Source organism: Rhamphochromis longiceps, linkage group LG3 (genome assembly GCF_057381845.1).
Source record: "Rhamphochromis longiceps isolate RC_006_pf linkage group LG3, R_longiceps_female_GT1.1, whole genome shotgun sequence".
In the NCBI taxonomy this organism is placed as follows: Eukaryota; Metazoa; Chordata; class Actinopteri; order Cichliformes; family Cichlidae; genus Rhamphochromis; species Rhamphochromis longiceps.
The window spans coordinates 62,609,986-62,633,164 of NC_140559.1; the positions used below are offsets into that span (position 1 = coordinate 62,609,986).

General features: G+C 40.8%; 2 protein-coding genes across 2 annotated transcripts in view; one reads left to right on the forward strand and one right to left on the reverse strand.

The window, feature by feature from the left end:
* The window catches only part of LOC146675647 (protein NLRC3-like), a 340,816-nt gene that overhangs the window by 244,242 nt on the left and 73,395 nt on the right, over nt 1–23,179 (reverse strand). The window lies entirely within an intron of this gene.
* On the forward strand, nt 1,730–22,978 carry LOC146675655 (active breakpoint cluster region-related protein). Its single transcript, XM_085400615.1, has 22 exons — nt 1,730–1,846; nt 2,020–2,138; nt 2,899–3,003; nt 5,098–5,331; nt 8,068–8,175; nt 8,260–8,314; nt 8,397–8,449; nt 8,616–8,753; nt 8,881–9,002; nt 9,173–9,341; nt 9,673–9,786; nt 9,879–9,954; nt 11,482–11,577; nt 11,786–11,860; nt 11,963–12,060; nt 12,468–12,569; nt 14,139–14,302; nt 14,578–14,717; nt 17,384–17,518; nt 20,520–20,625; nt 20,942–21,083; nt 22,721–22,978. The coding sequence occupies exons 1-22, from the start codon at nt 1,741–1,743 to the stop codon at nt 22,820–22,822; spliced, it is 2,559 nt and encodes an 852-aa protein (XP_085256741.1). The 5' UTR covers nt 1,730–1,740; the 3' UTR covers nt 22,823–22,978.

Below are 23,179 nucleotides of genomic sequence, written 5' to 3' on the forward strand. Positions count from 1 at the left end.
GGGGTGAAGTTAAAATACCATCTGTGGAGAGAAAACAGGCCTCCTGATGTCACTCGGCCACCTTAACAACACACCAAAACAATCTAAGTCAGGGCAGGGGTATCAAACACACGGCTCACCATAGCGTATGAATAAAACTGCCTGGATTGCAACATAAAACAACTCTTCATGGGAGCGTTGTGCACCTTTCAACCGTGATCTGTAAATATATGTGTAGTGACACTGGGCTTAATGAATGTGGGAGAAGAAATCTGTGGAAATTGCACTTTTTCTTCTCCTTAAGACATCTCAGACTGCTCATCGTCTGCTGTCTGAATGGATCGCTCATTAAATGATGACAACAATTTAACAAGAAAAATACTTCCCTGCTGTTTGCTTCAATTTTAGGGGCAAGACTTGCGCCTGAAGACCGGCTGTGGCCCAGGTGAGCACTTTTGTTGTGGTTGTGATGTGGTGCTTGTGCGTCTTTACACTTGCACTTTAATGTTTGTCTGAAAGTAATGCACTCTGAGTAATTTATTCTCTCTGTCAACAGCTGACTATTATTTTTTATATCAGCTGTGTCCTAACAAAGACCTCACAGTTTTCAGTCTTGCTGTTGTAATGTGCATAGACTTTAGTGTGTGCTTCCGATTTTATGTTTGGGAAATTAGATAAATGGTTACCTAACAAACATAAACATCAATCTTCCCAAACACATGTTTTCTATTCAAAAAAGAAGGAAAATGTAGTATACTTGTAGCTAAGATGGGGAAAGAACATGGAGTTATTCTTTCATCATGTGATCTAACATCTATTTACTTCTACTTATCAAGTTCAGTGGGGTAGGACGGCTCTCCAGGGTGGGATTGATCCTGGACAGGATGCCTGTCCACTGCAGGGCAAACACAAAGAGACAGACCTAGTTAAAACTGCCAAGCAACTTAACCTTCACACCTCTTTGTGCTGTGGGAGGAAGCTATGGCGAACATTCAAACTCCACATAGGAGGCCCCCGTGAGTTTGAACGCGGACTTTCTTTTTGTGAGGCAGCAGTGCTAACCACTGCACCACCATGCTGCCCTGACGCATTAAATCTAATATCCTTTGTGAATTGCTATAACACCTCTAAAACTTCAAGGTTTAATAATACCACCAACTGAACTAACCCACAGTTGTTTGGCCCACAGCCACCATTTCCAAAAAAGTGCTTAGTCTAAACCAGAGAAAGACTTTTGCCACTGCAGACACACGTTTTTATGAGCTGACACTTTATCAGCATATGTGATACACGTTTATAACACTTCTAAATGCGTAACTAAAACAAAATGACCCCAAAGAAATCTTTGAAAAAATATTGTGAAAAACGTGTTCTACTTTATCCAAAAGGTCCTTCCTTTCAACGCTGAAAACAGAAATTAGGTCAAAATACATATATGTATTTAAAAAAGGTGTTTCGTTGGTCTGATATAGAGAGTAGATCAAGCTAAACTCTGGCTCAACTTACTTCAAACTAGTGTGGCAACTTTCCTTCAACTACTTTCATCTGATATTCAGGTGTTTTTTTTTTTAAAAGTACAACATATAAACACTACGCTGATAGGAAGTAACATGCAACTGTAAGAATGTATAAAATGTCAGTTGCGTGCTCTCATGAGCTTATTTCACGCACACAGGAAGTTATGCTCGGGTCTCTACAGTCTCCTTTTGTGCACAGTTAAAAGAAAGAGGAAGTTTTGTGTCACCAGCTGAGTGCGTTCACATGCTGCACACCGCGACACTCAGCCGGCGCGCAGAGAGGACTTGTTTTTTGGCTATGGATGTCTACCAGGAGGCTGTGCAATATCTGGAGTCACAGAACATACCAGGTGAGAGTAGATTTAACCTGAATGTTGCAGCCGTTTTCTTGTTTTGTTTGCTGGGAGGGGGAAGAAAAAACAATTTAAAAAAAGCTCTGCTATTAATACTTTTTCAAAGACAGAAAGACAAAAACAGAAGTAGATGTGAGAGATTGTGAGCTTTTCTCCCTCTGACTGAACAGTGTCTGCTGCAGTGGCAGAAGAAGCTGATGTCTTGGAAGAGGACGTTTTCCCAGAGGAGGCAGTGTCCTGTTTTCTCTCCCCGCTGAACACTGAGAGCGTGGACTTCCCTGACACCCCTGTGAGTTCACGACTCCAGTGTTTTGTATCACTGCACACTCTTTGTACCTTCTTGAGTTTGTCTTCTAGACTGCATTTAGTTTTGCAATACTTGTATTTTCATGATGAAAATGGAGAAGGATCAATGGCCTAGTGGGAAGTACGTATAAAAACCTTTCAGCACTATAATTCTCACATTTCATACGTGAGTAAATTTGAAAGCAGCCAACACAGAACAGAAAGTAGACGGAGTGAAGCAGAGCCAAGTTTTCAAGTTTTGCTACATAGAGCTTTCTGGCTATTATGTTGGTTAAAAACACACAACTGCAGGTAGCACCCAGAAAGACAAACAAGGAGAAATCTAACTTTGTGTTTCAAAATCTAGAACAAAGGTACCTTAAAGAGTTTTAGTGTGGTTCCCATGTTTATCTGACTTATGTTTGAGGGGCAGTTACATCTCAGGAAGCTCTCGCATCATATACACAAAAACATAAAACAAATTAAAAACATTGTACAAACCTGTGAAACTCCAACAACCCGTCTGAGATTCATGAGAAAAGGGCTGCAGCTCAATTTGCTCTTCATCGCTTGCTTTAGCGACGGGACTCCTTTAACAGGAACGTCCAACGTTCCGATTCACCCTGTAAGTCCTGCGGTGATGATAACTGTGGCCTCTTTTTCAGAGGTTGGCATCACAAATTTTGTAAAAACTCTTTGACAATAACCTTGAGTCTGAGGGGGCGCTGTGATGTATTCTCATGCTCTGCACACCTGTGATCCAGACAACATGCAGCAAGGAGGAAATGCTGGAGAGGAGGCTCACGGTGCTGAAAGGCATCCTGGAGAGCGAGGAGGTTTACCTCAGAGAGCTGGACACCCTGTTGATGGTAAGATCAACACACACAGACACAAGCGCAAATTTGCATTTCTCAGTTCTTATATTTAGCTCTCTGTTCTTGTCATAGACAGATTGTCATCACTTGTTCGCTGGACTGAATATTATTTTACAGCAATAAAAACTATTAGACTATTAGTGTTTCACTTCTGCTTTGTTGTTCAACTGTTACCACACTTACTATAGTGATTTAAGCCTGTTCTTTGTTAGTTAACATTACCTTTTTTTAGCATGTTACACAGGATCATGTCCGGCAATCACATGCAACAAAGTCTTGATTATTCAGCTTCCTTCTTTAGTGGTAGATAGATTGTTCTCCTTTGTGGATTAGGCTTCCCTTTTTCTTTTCATAAAACTATTGAAACCACTCCCATGTATAAAGTAAACATGTAGCACAAGGTGCGAGAAGTTACCTTAGCCTTACGTGGCTCTGAACAAGGGGATCGTTTTGCTGAAAGAATGCAGACAGTTTTTAACGCTCATCGGTGTCTCGTTGCTTGTTTTCTTTTGTAAACTAAAGGACAGGTGTGCTCAGAAGTTTACATACACTCATCATAAATGTGAATGTCATGGTAATCTTGGGCTGGTATTCCAGTAGCACTGATAGCAAAACAGCCTCAGGGCATGATACTACCACCACCATGCTTGACAGTTAGTGCAGTGTTTTAAGGTTTCAATTCATCTTTATTCCTCCAAAAACTCTTCTTGTTATTGTGGCCAAATGGTCTGACCACAAAACTTTTCACCAGAAGGCATTTGGCTTGCGCATCTGGACTACTGCAAATTTTAATTGAGCTTAAAGGATTCAGTTTTGGAGCAAGGTCTTCTTTCTTGGTCGACACCTTCTCAGTCCACGTTGATGTAAAACTCACTTCACTGTGGACAGTAACATGTTCTCACTCCCAACGTGTAGCATATTATGCTATGTGACAAATCGTCGGTATGTTACGCTTTTGGCCACCCAACACGATCCTATGTTATGCGTTTGGAAAAAGGAGGAAACATGAGAACTGTTTGGACTCAGTCTGCATATGTTGCTTTGGAAGACACTACCTAACACCATTAAGATTGTGGTCAAGGTTAGGGATAAGGTTAGGATTAAGATTAAGGTTTGGGTTAGGGCTGGAATACACGGCTGGAACGTCTGTTACCGCCGGGAGCGTCATTCTATTGGATTTCATCCACAACTCGCCGCGTCCTATGGGAACGCTGAAGGTTACCTTTCGCGTTCCCATTGGACGCCTTGGGACGTGACAAATCATTGGTATGTTACGCGTCGGTAATGACACTGGGCTGGTTCCAGTAGTCTCCAGTTTATTGTAGGCTTGAGCTTTGGTGGGTTGTTGCTGAGCATCCTAACCAATTTCCTCTTGTCTGACTGTTTGGATCTTCTTCCATTTCTTGAGAAAGAGGAGACGCATCCAAGTAACTTGCACTTACGATCTTAGAATCTGCAGTCGTGCAGAAATGTCTCAGAGAGACCTTCCCAGCTTGTGCAAATCTGCAGTTCTCCTTCTCAGAGTTTCACTGAGTTCCTTGGACTTTCCCATTGCTCTGAGTGTGTTGGTCAACCAAGTGCCAATAAGTGCTATCAAACAAAATTAAGTCAGGAAATGATGGCGCAATAATGAGTGCCTGAATCTATTTTTCCTTCTCTTTTTAGTGCTATTAATAACAACAGCTACACGCATTTCCCCATTCTTACAGTTTCCGACTCATTTAACAAAAGACAAGAAAAAAGATGTGAGAAAGTAAATGAAATTGTGTGGTTGATCCTTTAGCATGACTGCTGTGTTTTGTGACGTTGTGAGCTCACCACTGTACTCTTATCACTGAGTGACTAAATGTAACATTTTTGCTCTTCCGGTTATAGTGGTGGTTTGCATGCATGTGCCAAAGGCAATGAGATGGTTGAATAAAGCTTTGCGAGATGTATCACATGTGAACTGCACATTTCACACATTCATGTCCTTCTCACTTCACCACAGCCTATTTCTCTTTTCAGCACACCACATTGTTCTTCTTTCTCACCCACACTGGCTGCCATTTAACACAACTTTTATTTTTTTTTAATTTTGCTGTCTAGCCCATGAAGGCTCTGCGGGCTTCAGCTGGGACCTCTCAACCAGTTCTGTCCAGCCAGCAGGTCCAGACCGTTTTCTACCAGGTGCCTGAGCTCAGAGACGTGCACCAAACTTTTTACTCAGGTCTGAAGGCCCGTTTGAGTGCTTATGACCAGATTGAGATCAGCCCTGGTAATGAGACAGAAATGAGATGCAGAGGCTTTGAGCTGGTGGTCGGGGACCTGTTCCAGAAAATGGTGAGTTTTTTGTTTGCATCGTATGTTATGTTTCAGTTGTGGAAATCCACAGAGAGATAAACGACAGTTCCCTAATGGCTCAGTAGTTACTCTCCATTCTCCTTTTTCAGAACCATCAGTTAGCGTAACATGCATGCCGTTAGATTGTTGGAGGAAGTTGTGGGATAATCCGCACATGGACAGGGAGAATTAGGCCTCAGCTAACCAGATGTTTGAAGGAGGAACTTTCTTCCTGTGAGGCGGCAGTTCTAACCACAGTGTGACTGACACTTTTTTTCTGAGCCCACGATGGCTCTCCTTAAATATGTTTTAAGTGACAGCAGGAACTGAGCAATTATTTGCTAAGGCATAGACTCTGTGTTTATGGACTTTACTATGATCACAGGGGAGCTTTTAACCACATATTTTATGAGTTGAGTCAATGAAGATAAGCAACATAGAGAGAACGCGCACAGCTTCCTGCACAAACACATTAACATCTTATATCAAAGTGGTCAAGCATGAGTATCAATCTGACACAAGATGTTCTGCAGAAATGCTTTTCTGGAACGGACACTGAACTTCTGATACATATATATGTGTATATATATATATATATATATGTGTGTGTATATATATATATATGTGTGTATATATATATATATATGTGTGTATATATATATATATATATATATATATATATATATATATACACACACACATATATATTGCTGATATTGCTGTCGGTTCCGAATGACAGCAATATCAGGAAGAAGGAACACGAGAAGCTGGAGAAATACCAAGGGCTCAGAGAAGAGCTCGAGAGGATGTGGAGGGTGAAGGTAACGGTGGTCCCCGTGGTAATCGGAGCACTAGGTGCGGTGACTCCCAAGCTAGGCGAGTGGCTCCAGCAGATCCCGGGAATAACATCGGAGATCTCTGTCCAGAAGAGCGCAGTCCTGGGAACAGCTAAGATACTGCGCAGGACCCTCAAGCTCCCAGGCCTCTGGTAGAGGACCCGAGCTTGAAGGATAAACCGCCCGCAGGGGCGTGCTGGGTGTTTATATATATATAAAACGACTGCATTAAGCTCTGTTGTTCCTATTTTCTGTTTGTGTGTAACTTCATAAACACAATAAAATTAGTTGTGTTTATAAAGTTAGTGAAATTAAAAGCTGTGGCCCGCAATGTCAAATGAGTTTGACTTCCCTGTTGCAAACGGTCATGGTGGAGGGACTATATCCCCGCTGACATTAAACAAGAGGTGGGCTTTACCCTAGCAGGTACCCTAAACTATTTCACTAGCTGGGCCCACGTCCTCATTTTAGGTTTGGCAGCATTTTAGTAGGTAAAAGTGAATGCTTTGACATGAATTGAGCTGTAATTTGGGGAAGGCCTCGAAGGGGACTGGCGACAGCTCTCGGGCCTGGCAGATCCCCGTATACTAAATAGAAGTGAAGAAGTTAAAGAATTGAGAACAAGGAGGGAGGGAGGGTGAGGCACATAAACGAGAATAAACAGCTTTCAGAACTGGGGGAACCTATATAGATGAGAACTGGAAGGAGCGTGTTTGGAGACGTGGTCCTGCTCCTGAAATTCCGATACATAATCTCCAATAAAATATGCCTGTTGGCATTTGCTGTGCATTATAAAAATAGCAGTGGTTCAGTGGTTAGGATTGTTGCCTCAGAATTTAAAAACATTCTTGATTGTGTTTGATTATTCTAAACTGGACGCAGGTGTCAACACGTGGCAGCGAGATGATACCAATGCAGGACACAGAGCCATCTGTAGTGTAATAAAAAGTGAGTTATTGGCTGACTCAGCAAAAAACCAAAAGGGAAAGAACAAAATATCACAAAAAAGATTAGAGTCAAGAGGCAGACACAAACTGACTATATACTATACTATACAGATGTACATTGGTGGGTGATTGGAGGAAACAGTCAAACACAGGTGACTACAATGAAAGGTAAAGGTGGTAGTAATGAAAAGAAGAACAGCAGAAAGGAACCTTCAAAATAAAACAGGAAGTAACAATGAGTCAAAGACAACCATTATGACTAACGCGAAACATGGTGACAGAGGCAAGAGAACACAAAAGCAGGGAGAACCAAAAAATGCAACAAAACCAACACATACAGCAGTGACCAAAGGACAACAAGTGCTTTACCAAAACTCGAGAGCATGACATAGGTGCGAATGAAAGGAGGATAAATAACATAATGAATCGAATAGAGTGCTGTAAGGATCTTTGTGGCTTCTACTGTAAAATGCTTTGAGTGCTCATTAAGATACACATTGTGGTGAAGCTACAATACATTTCCAGACACTTTTATCATTTTCTGAAGGCAATATGACTTTTGAAGTCTCATATTGTGATGAGTCAGAGAGACGCGGTGTGACAGATGGCTGAATTCCATTTGGCTGTTTCAGTTTTAGGTTTTCTGTCATTATTTTACTGGAATGGAAATGAGCTTTTGTTTGTTGTATGTAAGACCCAGGTTTTTTCCAGTGACTCTGTTTGTGGGGAAGATATGGCTGATAAAAAGGAAGGATGACATCATTAACAGAAATCTCATTTTCTCAAGTTTAGACATTGGGTTAAAGTTTTTACTCACCAGGCAATTTTAGATGGCGATAAACAGCCTGAACTGCTGCTGATTTATTCAGGCTACTTATCAAGCGTCACACAGCTGTGTGTGCACTGAGGTTAGACTTTGGACCTTTTTCATCCAGTGTATTTTACCTTTGCAGGTGAGCCAGATTGGTCTGTACGGTGGCTTCATTGAAAACTATGTGAAAGCTGTTGAAGTGGTTAGGAAGTGCACCCACTCAGACCCTCGCTTCCGAACTCTAGCAGAGGTACTAAAGATCCTGCACCATCACAGTAACATTTAGCTGAGTCACACTGCATCATTGCTACTGCATCTTCTGCTGCTTTTTCAGAGCATGATGTCTAACAACGGCACAGACAAAGCTCGGACTACGTACACATTTGAAGGTACTTACAATAAAATGTGATTTTTTTTTTACAAAATACATACATGTCTGCCAGGGTCTGATAGCTCTGTTTGTGTTTTTAGCTCTTCTTTACAAGCCCTTGGACAGAGTTACAAAGACCACATTAGTGCTGCAGGTAAGACCTGGACGATTTTATTAACATCCTCCTCTTAGTGTTTTTTAAATCGCTCTGGTGTTTGATTGCATTATTTTTAATGACGAGTCCATACATTTTTTTTCCTGGAGCAGGAGCTCTTTCTTGTTTTGTTTTTTCTGATTTGGCAACCTCTGTCATCTTGTAGGATCTCCTGAAGACGACGCCAACAGAGCATAGAGATTACACAGCCTTACAGGAAGCTCTGAGATTGTCTCGCAGCTTCCTGTCTGGTGTCAACGAGAGTTCACAAAGTAAACGGGAGGTCACGTTAAGTCGTGGGATGGTGAGTTTAGTCTCCAACCCGATCCCTTCAAATGAATATGGAGAAAAGTTATATAGGACGTATGCCCTGCTGAATGTATACAGGCACCCATTTTACAACATGTTTGTGTGTGTGTGTACTCTCCCAGAGACGCCAGCTAATGCGTGATGGCTTTGTGGTGGATGTGAGTGAGAGTGAACGCAGCCTGCGTCACCTCTTCCTTTACACCGACCTCCTGCTGTGCACAAGATTTAAACATGCAAATAGAGGGTGAGCTTAGCACGAGAGCGCATTAAGGCTTGTGGGGAATGTGGTCAACCTGCAGCATGCAGTGTGCATCTGCCTTTTCACAGTTAAAAAGGAACCCTCTTAAAACTGTTTAAAGGTGTGGAAAGACTCACAAAATCTCATGACGCCTGTTCATGCTGTGTTTCTCCTAGGAAGCAGGACCAGTACAGATTCTGCTGGTATCTGCCTCTCGCCGGTCTAAGACTTCGTTGGGTTGCAGACAAGGAACGGCCGCCAGAAACCAACGTGCGCTTACACAACATACGAACAAAGATGTACGTCCTGCGTCAGCAGCTACTACAGCAGCTCCGGCAAAATCCGGTGTGTGTTTATGACACAGAGAGTGAGAGAGTAACCAGATGACTTAAATGTAAACATTTCTGGTAGCACTTCATAATACAGCCTGCAACCTACATTTAACAACGGGGTTGTTTTTTCTAGTACCTAAACATACTCATCAGTCTGCACAGTAGAACAAGGGACTAACAACTTTTAGTTTTACAGTAAAGAGGAAACAAACAATTTTAATAACTTTTTAAAGTGACCAGACAATGAGATAATGGTGATACTTAAGTATTTTTAGGTGCTGAAAATGACAGCCTAAATTCAGAAAACATACATTACAAATGTCACTGCATTTCTCTGTATGAAGAAAACATCCAGGAGCCTGGCAGCTCGTAGCCAGAAGAAACTGGAACAAATGGAGCTGATGTTGCTCACACACTTGATTGCTTACAGACTGGAGCTGCACAGCCCCAGTGGCAAGGTATACGAGCACACACACATTCTAATGTAGTTCACTTAAGTCCTAAACAACAGACTAAGATTACACAATGGCCTGTTTTTGTCTTATCACAGAGTCACGCTCTCCTCTTCTCCTCTCTCTATGAACTAGAAGAATGGAGGCAGGCCATACTCAAACTCACCACAGCTAGTGAGTACACAGCTTTTGACCACTCTGGAGTGTAATTATGGCTACTCTGCAAATCTATTTGTAGCTTTTCAAGCACTGTTAAGTATTTGTGGCCAGCTGTATGTCATGAAAGTGATTGAAGTCAATCTCGCCCCGGAGCATATTTTAATTTAGTTTAGTAGCTAAATAATGAACTAAACGTAAGTAATTATTTAGTTTAATTTATTAACATTTGTAATTACTTATTAAAATACCATCTTCTGTTGTGCTGCTAGCAGGCTGTGTGTAAGAGTTGAGTCGACTTAGGAGAGAAGCGAACGTGAGATGTCTCGTGGACAGCATGCGGTTTTTATAAAATGCCTACTTGTTATGTTTAAGGAAGTTGAGGGTCTTAGAAAATGTTCTGTAGGTCATGTGAGGCAGTGTTGCATCATTTATATGAGCAAAAAAAACTTGTTACTTGTTTCTGGCCACTATAAGCTGGTTATAATACTAGCTAGCTTGGTTGCTATGTATGGGTACGTCGCAGAGCCAGATAACAGCTAATTACCGTTACTACACACTCACTGATGACTTTATTAAGTACAGCTGTTAAAATCTGTGTTTACTCGTATCTCATATCGGATATCTCATCAGAACACCACATGACATTACCTTGCATTTAAGTTTGTAGCCATTGGTCAAGGTCGCCTGCTGAATTTCAAAGTGATCATCAGAATGAGGAAGAAATGTGACATCGAATGTGGTGCGGTTGTTTGTATCAGACGGGCTGCTCTGAGTATTTCAAAAACTGCTGATCTGCTTGGATTTTCCCACAAAACCATCTATAGGGTTTATAGAGAATGGCATGAAAAAGAGAAAATATCCAGTAAGTGGAAGTCCCCTAGTTGATTTCAGAAGTCAGAGGAGAATGGCTGAAGTGCTTTGATCCAACAAGAATGCAACAGTAACTCAAATAACCACTTGTCAAAACCAGAGTGTGCAGAAGAGCATCTCTAAATGCACAACATGGACGTTATAGCAGCAGAAGACCACACCAGGTGCCGCTCCTTTCAGCTAAAGGAAACTGAATCTCATATGCTCACCAAGATTGGATAATAAAATGCTGCCTGGTTTGATGAACATCTGATTCATCAAACCAGGCAGCATTTTATTATCCATTTATTATCACATCAGAATTGGGCAAGAACAACATGAATGCATGGCTAAATTAACAATTCAAGCTGGTAGTGGTAGCATTTTCTTGGTACACTATGGGTCCCTTAGTACGAATTAACATCACTTAAATCCCATAGCTATATTCTTTTAAAATGGGAGTAGTTAGGAGCTGACTCACTTTTGGAGTCAGCCTCAAGTAGTCATTATGAGGAATGGCAGTTTAGGGTTTTGTTTTTTTTTTTTGGGGGGGGGGGGTGCAGCCTGCCTTTCATATGCTTTATTTTTTTAGCTTTAATTGAGCCGAGCTTCAAGTTTCTCTCACTGGGGTCCAGACTAATGTGTTACTCTTCTGTCAACTGATTGTTATTTGCTTTGTGTCATGTTTGCCAGACATAGAAACTGTCCCTCCAGACTTGCTCACGTTGACCAGTTCGTGTGTGAAATTGAGAATGACCCAGCAGCCACCTCTACATAGCACTAACGCCGGTACACATCTAAGACTCACTTTTTTCTCACCACACAATCACATCTGTGTCTGAAATGCAATACACTGTGTGAGGTTCTCTCTTTGATCTTTACATGAGACCCACAATACCTTTTACCACAGCTTTCCTCGTGTGTGTCCTGTATTACCATTATGCTTTTATTCAGCGTGAATAAATCCAGTGAGATTTGTCTCTGTCTCTTTCCTCAGGACTGAACGAGGAGGCGCTATGTGGGACTTTGAGTGTGGCCATTGATTCTGCCGCTGGCCTACAGCAGCCAGCTTGTATGCTTCTTAGCAATTTTGAAGCATCATGAGAGACTGGGCTATCTTCTGTCTAAGCTAAATAGTTTTGTGGTCATTAATGATGCTCTCTTTCTCACTCAGGTGTGTATGTGTGTGTGGAAGTGGATGGCTTCAAGTTTTACGATCAGCAGACCCAGACACACTCTTCAGTCCTCAGCCTAAACCCTCACTGGGACCAGGTTAGACTCAAGCCTTTTGAAATATGAAATATTACATTTGGCTTTAATATTGAGTTAATTTGTTAAAGTAAAGAAAATAAGAGACATCAGAGCATTTGAGGAAAAGTCCTACTATCTTGTAGATGGGATTTGTCAACCAGTTCAAGGTAGCAATTCTTCATTTCTTCTTCATGTCTAGCCAGTATCCGACATGATGTCAGGTTTGAGCTTAGGGGATTACAAAAGTCTGCACTTCTGGTGTGACAATACCATGCTTTAAACATTATCAGAGGCAGTAAAATCAACACTAAATCCGACTAGTAGGCCGAAGTGAAGGATTTAGAATAAGACATAGATTCTCCACATGCAGCTTAAGGAAGTTAAAGTCTTTTTTCATTGTTAACATCTTTTTTTTACATTTTAAACAGGAGCTGTCTTTCCAGGTGGACGGTGCACAGAACTTGAGGGTGTTATGTGTGAGTCAGTCAAATGGACAGGATGATACTGTTCTGGGAAAAAATACAGTAAAGGTACGGAGAGGCCTAAGAACTTCAGCTTTATCTTTATTAATACCAGTAAGCTGGTTTTCAATATAATATTAAACATATAATCCAAGATCTTTCCCAGCAACACTGAAGAAAAAAATATGTTAAAAATGGGTTTTAACAGTTGCAGTTCCTCTTTAATTTGCAGAGATGATTAATGTCTATTCTGGGTTTGAGCCCACAGAAACTGTGGTTCACGTTGTAACAGGACTTGTCCAGGATATTTAATACCAATTAGTGAAAATGGAGTTTGAGTCAGTGTTGATGGCTAACTTAGCTCGTACTTTTCTAAATGCATGCATTTGCATGTAATCATTGGTTATTATTAATCTCTGGCTTGAAATGAATTGAACTGAATGATTAGCTGAAGTACTTTTACTATTTGGCATCGTGGCCATTTGTCACAAACTGGCTCAAAGTAGAGGACGAGATAACAGTTCCTACAAGAGGTTTATTCAAATAAAACATCTTAAACATAAAATTATTTTAAACATAAAATACCTAAGACACAAACATCAAAGTGGGTGATGACAGGTGGAGTGAAAGCAGAAGGGAAATGCAGGCAAGTGGCTGGGCATCAGCTACAAATTTTAAACTACAGCAACAGTAGTGCACCATTGTTTCCAATGACAGTAGGAGAGACCTGCCCTCCCTGAATGGGCCCCACTCACTCCCATTGTAAGCAATGAAAAAGAAGAAGAGAAAAGAGGAAGAGAAAAAAGAAAAATGAGGAAGCTTTTTTTGTTTTTGGAGCAATCAAATGAATCATAGATAACTAAATGCTTAAATAACATTAAATAACTGTGAGAGAGACACATGAATAATAGAGCATCACATAATTTGTTTTTTGTGACATCTTCTTACCCTAACCCCACATGGTCACTGCGGATGGCTGGCCCTCCCTGAGCCTGCCACAGCTTTCTTCCTGTTAAAAGAGTTAATGGTTTTTTTTAATAGAACGGTTGTTTTAGGTGTCAGATAATTTATAACATAGTAATGAATGTTCTGTGAATTTTTGCTTGGGTCTCCCACAAAATCTGAAATTGCCACTGAATTTAAGAGACAGAGAGTAAAGTTTTATAGCCTGGAAAGCCTGGTGAGCTACATTACCTGATGGCGCTTCTATGTCAGGCAGTTATCAGTAAGAGTAGGCCAGGATGTCCTTGAGACAACAGTAGGAGGGTAACATAATCTAGGTTAACCAATAGGGCATAGGACATTGTCTAAACTTGACTTTTGGCACACATAGCACGCAGGGACCTATCCCAGCTACCACAGGGCAAGAGGCAGGCTACATAGAGACAGACATATTGTTTTATTTTCTGTCTTATCTTGTGCAACTATTTTTGAAAGGTATTGCATAAATGAAGCTTATTATTATCATTAATTTGGCACGTGCCTTTTTTTTGCCAATCCAGATATATAGGTTAGGGGTAAAAATGCCCAATGTAATTATTTCACCAGACAGATTTTTTTCTAACTAATGATCCTACCATTTCCTTTATTTTAAAACCCCATGTCAAGTTGAATTTTACTTTTTTCTGTGTTCATCAGTTGGACTCTAAAACTCTGAATAAGCGATGGAAAAAACAGACCCTACAGCTGGGCCAGGTGGAGCTTACCCTCTCTCTCAAGTACTGTCCCCACCCACTGGGACCACCCAGCTCCACAGTTCAACAGCCGCCAATCTTTGGCGTCCCCATTGAAACCGTGGCAAAGTAAGTTCCTGCCTATCATGTCAGTGTGTCAGCTGGCTCCCTCTTGGCCTACCCGAACAGTCTAGACACCTTGAAACTGAAAGCTGTAGCTTGGTTCAGAGTTTTATTTCCCCTGTGTGCCCTTTCGTGGAGCTAGTTTTCAGTTTAATTTGTGGGAAAGTAGATTAAAGGGAAGCAGAAGTGTGGCGGGAGTGGAGATTGAAATGAAATGAAACAGCCTATCAATCAAATGCAACATAACTTACACAATGCTTAAAGTCTCAATCCTCTGTCAGACAGGAGGGAGTGCTGGTTCCTCATGTGGTGCGATGCTGCGTGGAGGAAGTGGAGAGGAGAGGCATGGACGAGGTGGGAATCTACAGGATTTCAGGAACAACCAGTGAAATCAGCACGCTCAAGGCTGCGTTCAACAACAGTAAGAAAAACATAACACAGAAAAATGATCTTTTTGTTGGAAAGTGCAGTGATAAAGAATTGTTGCAATGCAAGGAGCAGATTGGAGTGAGCTGCAGTCATCAGGCTCTTCACTCAGGTCTTCTTTAACATGACCAGAGATGGGCAGTAATGTGTTACTTGTAACGCATTACTATAATCTGATTACTTTTTTCAAGTAACGAGTAAAGTAAGGGATTACTATTGCAAAAACGGTAATTAGATTACCGTTACTTTCCCGTAGGAACGCTGCGTTACTGCGTTACTAAAACTGTGATTTTTTTGCGAGAATGTCTCATGACAGTGACGTAAGCGAGTGCGACGTTGGTGACAACAGCTGTGTGCAGATCAACAATGGATCACATATCGATTGTGGGAGAGAGTATGAGCGTGCAGCGTTTAAAGCGTGGAAGCACTGACCTTACTTTGAGTTTGATTCCATAAAAAGTGACAAAAACATTAGTGTCCATCGTGCGTGGGAAGAAAACTTCTTTTACACCGAACCCCCCCCCCCCCCCCCAAACAAGCTCCGAGTGCGCAACGACGTAATGGGAAATTCACAGAGAAACTCGCGGATTTTTCAACTGACCGCTGCACACCTGCACCAGAGCACACCTCCGCCTGCCCCACTCCTGCTTTACAGGTGAAAATAGAGCAACAGGACCGCTGAGTCTTTGACTTTATTTATTTTCTGCTGTGTTTTACTGGCATCTATTTGAAAGACTGAGTGTAAACAGAAAAAATATTTTATTTCATGTGCTGGAATGTGCAGAAAATAGGTTTAAATGTTAAACTTATTTCTTTAAGTCAGAGAATGTTGCATATAATTAAATTTTTTGCTTGATGCATAAAGTTAAAAGCTTAAAACTAATAAAACAAGTTTTAAAAAGAGACTTTTCCATTTGATTACATTTTGTATGATGGATTATGCAGAAAAAGTAGAATTGGGCTGAAAGATCTATCGCTTTATCACCTATTCAGGTTGTAAATCATGTTTTTAAAAAGTAACTAAGTAACTAAGTAACTAAATAATTAATTACTTTTGAAAATAAGTAATCAGTAAAGTAACGGGATTACTTTTTGGGGGAAGTAATCAGTAAGTAGTTACTGATTACTTTTTTCAAGTAACTTGACCAACACTGAACATGACCCAGACATTTTCAGCTTCCTCATCCTCTTTCCTAAACATTATTCAGGACAGTCCTTTTGTTAATAGTAAAAGTCAGTGAGAATCAGGAACTGCAGTCAAGGGAAATAACATGCATGTTTGTCTTTGAACTTCCTTGATCCTGGGTTTTATCTTCCCGCCAAATAGTGCCTCATATCAGCATGGTAACAAGTTTTTACAAGTTTTGTTAGGAAAACTGCAGCACGTTATTGAAACATGTGTAAACATACATGGGAGTACAGTATATAAGGTAAAAACAGCATTTATGCAGTTCTAATAAGGTTAAGTCAAAATTTCAACTTTATACTTCAACACAGTCTGAGCTCTCTTGGGCAGTTTGCTTGTCATTTCTGTAAGAAGTCTTCAGGAAAAGTTCTCCAGGTTTCTTTAAGGACATTCAAAGCTCTTCCATGAATGTTGGCTGGATTTAGATGATACTTCAATATTGAGGTCTGGGCTCTGGGGAGGCCAGACCATGACTGATGGTGTTTCATTGTGTGTTTCTATCCAGGAACACTTTAACTGAACTATATTTGGGATGCTTAAAAATGAAATTGAAATACCTCATTCTTTTCTCCTTATTTCTCTTCCTTAAGAATTCCCTTCCTTTTTTAAAGCCACACTGTTCGGATGAGGTTTCAGTGAACAGCAGATTGATAAACTTAAGGGTTCTCAGGTCCTGGGTCTTAGATACACCTTTTTCCTATTTATTAAGGACAGTTGTTGTTGTTGCTGTGAATAGTTTTTTAGGCCTACTTAACAAAATGAAAAGTGATTCCAGACTTTTGCACAGTGCTGTATGTTTGTATTTAGCAATAATGTTTGAGCACTAAACATGCAGTATAACTTAAAAAGATATAATTAAAATGCTAAACTGAAGGCTCAAAGAGGCATCAGTTCATTGGTTGCAGACCAAGAATTTTTAAAAACTCAACTATCACCAAAATAATTCAAATTAATTTCCTTGAAATCGTAACTTTCTTCCAAGAGAAACACTAGTGGTGACATTTGACCTTGACTCTTGAGTTTAGGTGCAACATCTCAGAAACATTTATCTCTTGCTAGTGCTGCACTGTGCCAAAGATAGCTGACTTTAAACCCACATGTTTCTTTTGTCTAGGAAAGAACTGACTGAAAAGTGAACACTGTCATTGTTGCTAGCGACTAAAATGTCTGTTTAGCTAAAAACACCTGATTGCTTTAAAAACATATGCACACATTCAATATCAGACAGATTAATCAATGAACGGCAGTCTTGGAGGATGAACACTTAATATGCAGGCAAACGTATATTATGGTCTGTTTGTCTTGTTTATCGTAAGAAAAACAAAAACTGACTCAAAATCTTTTACCTGATGATCTACATCTGCAATGCAGCGCATACCCATACATGTTCTTGTGCCTGTGAGGAAGGAAGTGAAGGTTAAAAGAAGATACCTGTAATAAAGATAATTATCATTATCTGTCCCTTTTCTGATCAGATCTCCGTGAAGCGGTGACGAAGCTGAGAAGCGCAGAAGTGAACGCTGTGTCTGGTGTTCTCAAACTTTACTTCAGAGAGCTGCCTGAACCCCTGATACCCACTGAGCTTTTTCAGAGTCTGACAAGAAGTCTAGGTAAGACAACACATCCCCAGTACAGTGGGGCAAAAAAGTATTTAGTCAGCCACCGATTGTCATCATTTTAGGTGGGGGAACTTGCACAGAGGTCAGTAATTTGCACCAGAGGTACACTTCAACTGTGAGAGACAGAATGTGAAAAAAAATCCATGAATCCACATGGTAGGATTTGTAAAGAATTTATTCGTAAATCAGGGTGGAAAATAAGTATTTGGTCAATAACAAAAATACAACTCAATACTTTGTAACATAACCTTTGTTGGCAATAACAGAGGTCAAACGTTTACTATAGGTCTTTACCAGGTTTGCACACACAGTAGCTGGTATTTTGGCCCATTCCTCCATGCAGATCTTCTCGAGAGCAGTGATGTTTTGGGGCTGTCGCCGAGCAACACGGACTTTCAACTCCCGCCACAGATTTTCTATGGGGTTGAGGTCTGGAGACTGGCTAGGCCACTCCGGGACTTTCAAATGCTTCTTACGGAGCCACTCCTTTGTTGCCCGGGCGGTGTGTTTTGGATCATTGTCATGTTGGAAGACCCAGCCTCGTTTCATCTTCAAAGTTCTCACTGATGGAAGGAGGTTTTGGCTCAAAATCTCACGATACATGGCCCCATTCATTCTGTCCTTAACACGGATCAGTCGTCCTGTCCCCTTGGCAGAAAAACAGCCCCATAGCATGATGTTTCCACCCCCATGCTTCACAGTAGGTATGGTGTTCTTGGGATGCAACTCAGTATTCTTCTTCCTCCAAACACGACGAGTTGAGTTTATACCAAAAAGTTCTACTTTGGTTTCATCTGACCACATGACATTCTCCCAATCCTCTGCTGTATCATCCATGTGCTCTCTGGCAAACTTCAGACGGGCCTGGACATGCACTGGCTTCAGCAGCGGAACACGTCTGGCACTGCGGGATTTGATTCCCTGCCGTTGTAGTGTGTTACTGATGGTGACCTTTGTTACTTTGGTCCCAGCTCTCTGCAGGTCATTCACCAGGTCCCCCCGTGTGGTTCTGGGATCTTTGCTCACCATTCTCATGATCATTTTGACCCCACGGGATGAGATCTTGCGTGGAGCCCCAGATCGAGGGAGATTATCAGTGGTCTTGTATGTCTTCCATTTTCTGATGATTGCTCCCACAGTTGATTTTTTCACACCAAGCTGCTTGCCTATTGTAGATTCACTCTTCCCAGTCTGGTGCAGGTCTACAATACTTTTCCTGGTGTCCTTCGAAAGCTCTTTGGTCTTGGCCATGGCGGAGTTTGGAGTCTGACTGTTTGAGGCTGTGGACAGGTGTCTTTTATACAGATGATGAGTTCAAACAGGTGCCATTCATACAGGTAACGAGTGGGGGACAGAAAAGCTTCTTACAGAAGACGTTACAGGTCTGTGAGAGCCAGAGATTTTCCTTGTTTGAGGTGACCAAATACTTATTTTCCACCCTAATTTACAAATAAATTCTTTACAAATCCTACCATGTGAATTCATGGATTTTTTTTTTCACATTCTGTCTCTCACAGTTGAAGTGTACCTCTGGTGCAAATTACTGACCTCTGTCATCATTTTAAGTGGGGGAACTTGCACAATCGGTGGCTGACTAAATACTTTTTTGCCCCACTGTACATGACAAAGCACATGCATACTGTATGCATACTTCACTCTAAACCTTTAAACTACTTGCATAGTTTGTTGTTAGAACTGGTATCTCTTCAGTGCAAATTCATCATCTAGAAGCTTTTTACTGCTTGTAAAGGAATGAAAAAAAGAGGCTAAAACAATTATAGATGAATCATCTATCAAAATAGATATTCTGCTTCGTGTGAGTTTTCACAGCCTGAAAACTGAAGCCAGTTCAGAAATACCTTAGATGTGCTTTCTTTTTAATGACAAGCAAGAGAGATCGGGCTGCATAAAGGCCGATGGCAAAACAACTGTTGATCTATGACCACAGTGAACTGATATGTTTTTCAGCACTAGTTTCAAGTGTTACTGAATGATGCACATTTGCATGTGATGGTTGTCAATAGAGCGAGAAAAGAGGAGAAAGCAGGGTACACTTCAGGGTGGGCCTGTTTTACATTGTGGTTGTGGTTGATTACTCATTTGAGAGGGTTCCTGTGTGAACACAGAGGAAAGGTGCTTCAGTGCGTCCTTATTACCCACCATAAGTGTCTTTTGACCTATCTCTCTCCCCTCACCCCCCAACTGGTCACAGTAGATGGCTACCCCACCCTGAGCCTGGCACTGCTACATGTTTCTTCCTGTTAAAAGGGAGTTTTCCCTTCCCACTGTTCAAGTGCTTGCTCATAGTGTTGTCTGACTGTTGGGGTTTTTTGTCTATTATTTCAGAGTCTTTACCTTACAATATAAAGTGCTACCTTGAGCTTGTTTTGATTTAATGGTAAATATATAAAATGTAATTGAATTTGAGTAAAACAAGAGGATAACACACAAGGTGAAGTATCTATGGTGTGCATTTTGGTGCATCTTCAAGACATTGTTAAGGTAAAGAAAAGAGCATTGAGATCAGTAGCTTCTGCTGCCACATTATTTAGCATTGTTATTAATATTTCACATTATTCTTTTGTCTTCTGCATGTTTTAAATTGAAATCAGAAAAAAATGATTAGGAAATGACATCTGCGGTGAATTTTTTCGCAAGCTTTGCTTGTGCTGTGTAACGTGCTTTAATTGTCAGAACCACCCCTCGCTCACCACATCTGCTTTCAAAGCACAATATGGCAACAGTCAAAATGCTTTGGAGATTTCACTGTGGCACCATACAAACTAATGGGGAGCGTCCATCTTTTATATAAACTCTATTTTACATACAGGGGAAAAGGGGTTTGTATATAAACCCTGAAATTCCTTCTGCAGAAGTGAACAATAACCCTATTTCCCTAAGCTTTATTGACATGAACAGCACCTTTAAATGATGCCCTGTGAGTCTCACAGACACTACTCAGTTAACTGCATCCTGGCTGATTTTCATGTAGACATCCAAGAACAAAACCCACGGCTGGTCTCCATGTTGTCCCTGCTGCAGTCTTGTCCTGATGCCAACCGCCACACCTTCCTCTACCTGCTGCATCACCTCCAACGGTATGAATCCACAGCTTCACCCATGACATGGTTATATTGGTTTAACCTTCAGGATAATTATTTGAGTGAATTTTGCTCTCTCTGCTAGTTAAAACTGAAAAATGCTTACTTTTAAAAATATGTAGGAATATGAAAAAAATACACTTAGCTCATTAAACAAACTGCACAAAATGCCGTAATGGTCAGTTAACTAGAACACCTTACACCGGGAAGTAAGAAATATAAACTTTATTTTTTATCTTTACAAATCAGCTGATATTTTCAGTCTGTGCCTAAAACTTTTTTAATGTTTTCAATCTTTTTTTTTTCCTTCCAGAATCTCAGAGAGGCAACACATTAACAAGATGTCTCTACTAAACCTTGCCACTGTGTTTGGGCCGAGTCTCCTACGCCCCCCAGTGGCTGGGCAGGGACACCATGGGCCCACTGTGGATATCTCTCAGGAGGTGGTGGTACAGGTGAGTGGATACCTGAGAAAAAGACTGATGTCTGGAATTAGCCGTGTTTAACACAATGTCTGCAAATTTGCTGTATTTATTTATTTTATTTTTTCTAATGATTAATTAATGCCAAAGTGAAATAATTAGTAAAAACAAATGAAAGGTGAAAGTAAATGTCAGAGTAAAGAGCGAGCATTACTTACCAAAAAGGCATGGTTTGAAAAGAAATCAGGAAATCACAACTGTGAGCTGGGAGTGTATAAACTACAGGTCAGCTGAGTGGGAAACTTGATAAGAGAAAATGTAATGACAAGTTGAGATTTGCATGAAAACAGGCATAAGATCATATCGTCCAAACTCGACTCCCTACCTCCTTTTCCTTGGTGTCAATGGAAAAAGTTGTTAGGTCAATGAAATGTGTGATGAAGAACAGTATGATGCCAGCTGTTTTACCGTGTTGAAACTACAATGTCCAGAAAGCAGTCTGCAAAATTTCCCCCTTACTTCAACCAAACTTGTTGGCACGCTGATCTCATAGGAAGAAGATCCTAGGTTTGAATCCACCAACCAGCTGGGGTCCTTCTGTGTGGAGTGTGTATGTTGGCCCTCTATGGGTACTCCGACGTCCTCCCACACACCAAAGACATGCATGTTGGCTTACCCAATGATCTGAAACTAGACATAGATGAGAATGATTGTCTGTCTCTATTTGTCTGTTTCAGAGACAGAGGTTGGGGGCTCAAGCCTACACCAGCTAACCTGATGTAAAGATGAATTAACAAATATTCTTAATGCTGGCAATAGAGCAGTAGACTTAATTAATACAAATTCAATTACAGCAAACCTTAAAGAAATTTTGATATAAGCTAGAACAGGGGTAGGCAACTCCAGGCCTCGAGGGCCGGTGTCCTGCAGGCTTTAGAGCTCACCGTGGGTCAACACACCTGAATCAAATGATTAGTTCATTACCAGGCCTCTGGAGAACTTCAAGAAATGCTGAGGAGGTCATTTAGCCATTTAAATCAGCTGTGATGGATCAAGGACAGATCTAAAACCTGCAGGACACCGCCACTCGAGGCCTGGAGTTGCATGCCCATGAGCTAGAAGCTTGATCTGAAGAGGCAGCATCTTCATTATTGTTCATATTTCACCTCTGGGTTTAAAAAACTGTTGTTAAAAAATAAAAACATACTAAAAAGCTATAGTGTGAACATGGAAACATACTTCTGTTTAACATTTATAAGATCTGACCCACTTCGTTAATTTTTCTGATAATTTTTGGGACATTTTGGGTTTTTTGACTGATTTGCTATGAAGGCTGGCTGGACCATACTTTATGGTCCAGCCAATGCATCCTGTGCTAAAGGAGGTAGTAAAGGAAACTTTACCTTTCCTTGGTATGTAGAGAATTCAAGCAGCTCTTTTTTTATGGCTGCTCAGACTATTCAGTTACACCTCGTGACTCGATCAATGACTGAAACTCCAAAAAAGTATGACATAATGACATCATCAGTTTTCAGTTTCCAGAAATTGTGCAAAATTTTGAACTGAAATACATTTCAAAGCTCTGAGGTGTGTGATAACTTAGAAACGTGTGTTTCTTTCACCATGGACCTGATGTGTGTGTGTGTGCATGTGTGTGTGTGTGTGTTCAGGTCCAAGTCGTTTTCAGCTACCTGCAGTGCAACAACCTCCCTGAAGCCCAGCTCTCTCTGCCACATGACTCAGACACTGAGGATGAGGCCACCCACATATGAGACCACCAGCTGTGTCATGGCCAGCAAGACATATAAATGGTTAGAAACCACACTGTGAGAGACTGCTGTAAGATTACCAATAAGAATAAACCTATTTATTGAATTTTAAAAAATGAACTCTTGTGTGTTTTTTGCTACATTTAAAATTTGCAAAATTTGTTGTTAGATATGTCCCGAACAGCAGGTCGTAAAAGACACGTCAAGCATTTAACTGGCCAAAGCTAAAATAGTTCTATACCTACATCACACATTATATTAAACTTACATAATATAAAGTAGGAAGCAAAGCAAACCAGTACTTTCAACAGTAGATTCAGATAATGATGACTTTTTGTGTCAGTTCAGTACATTCATGAC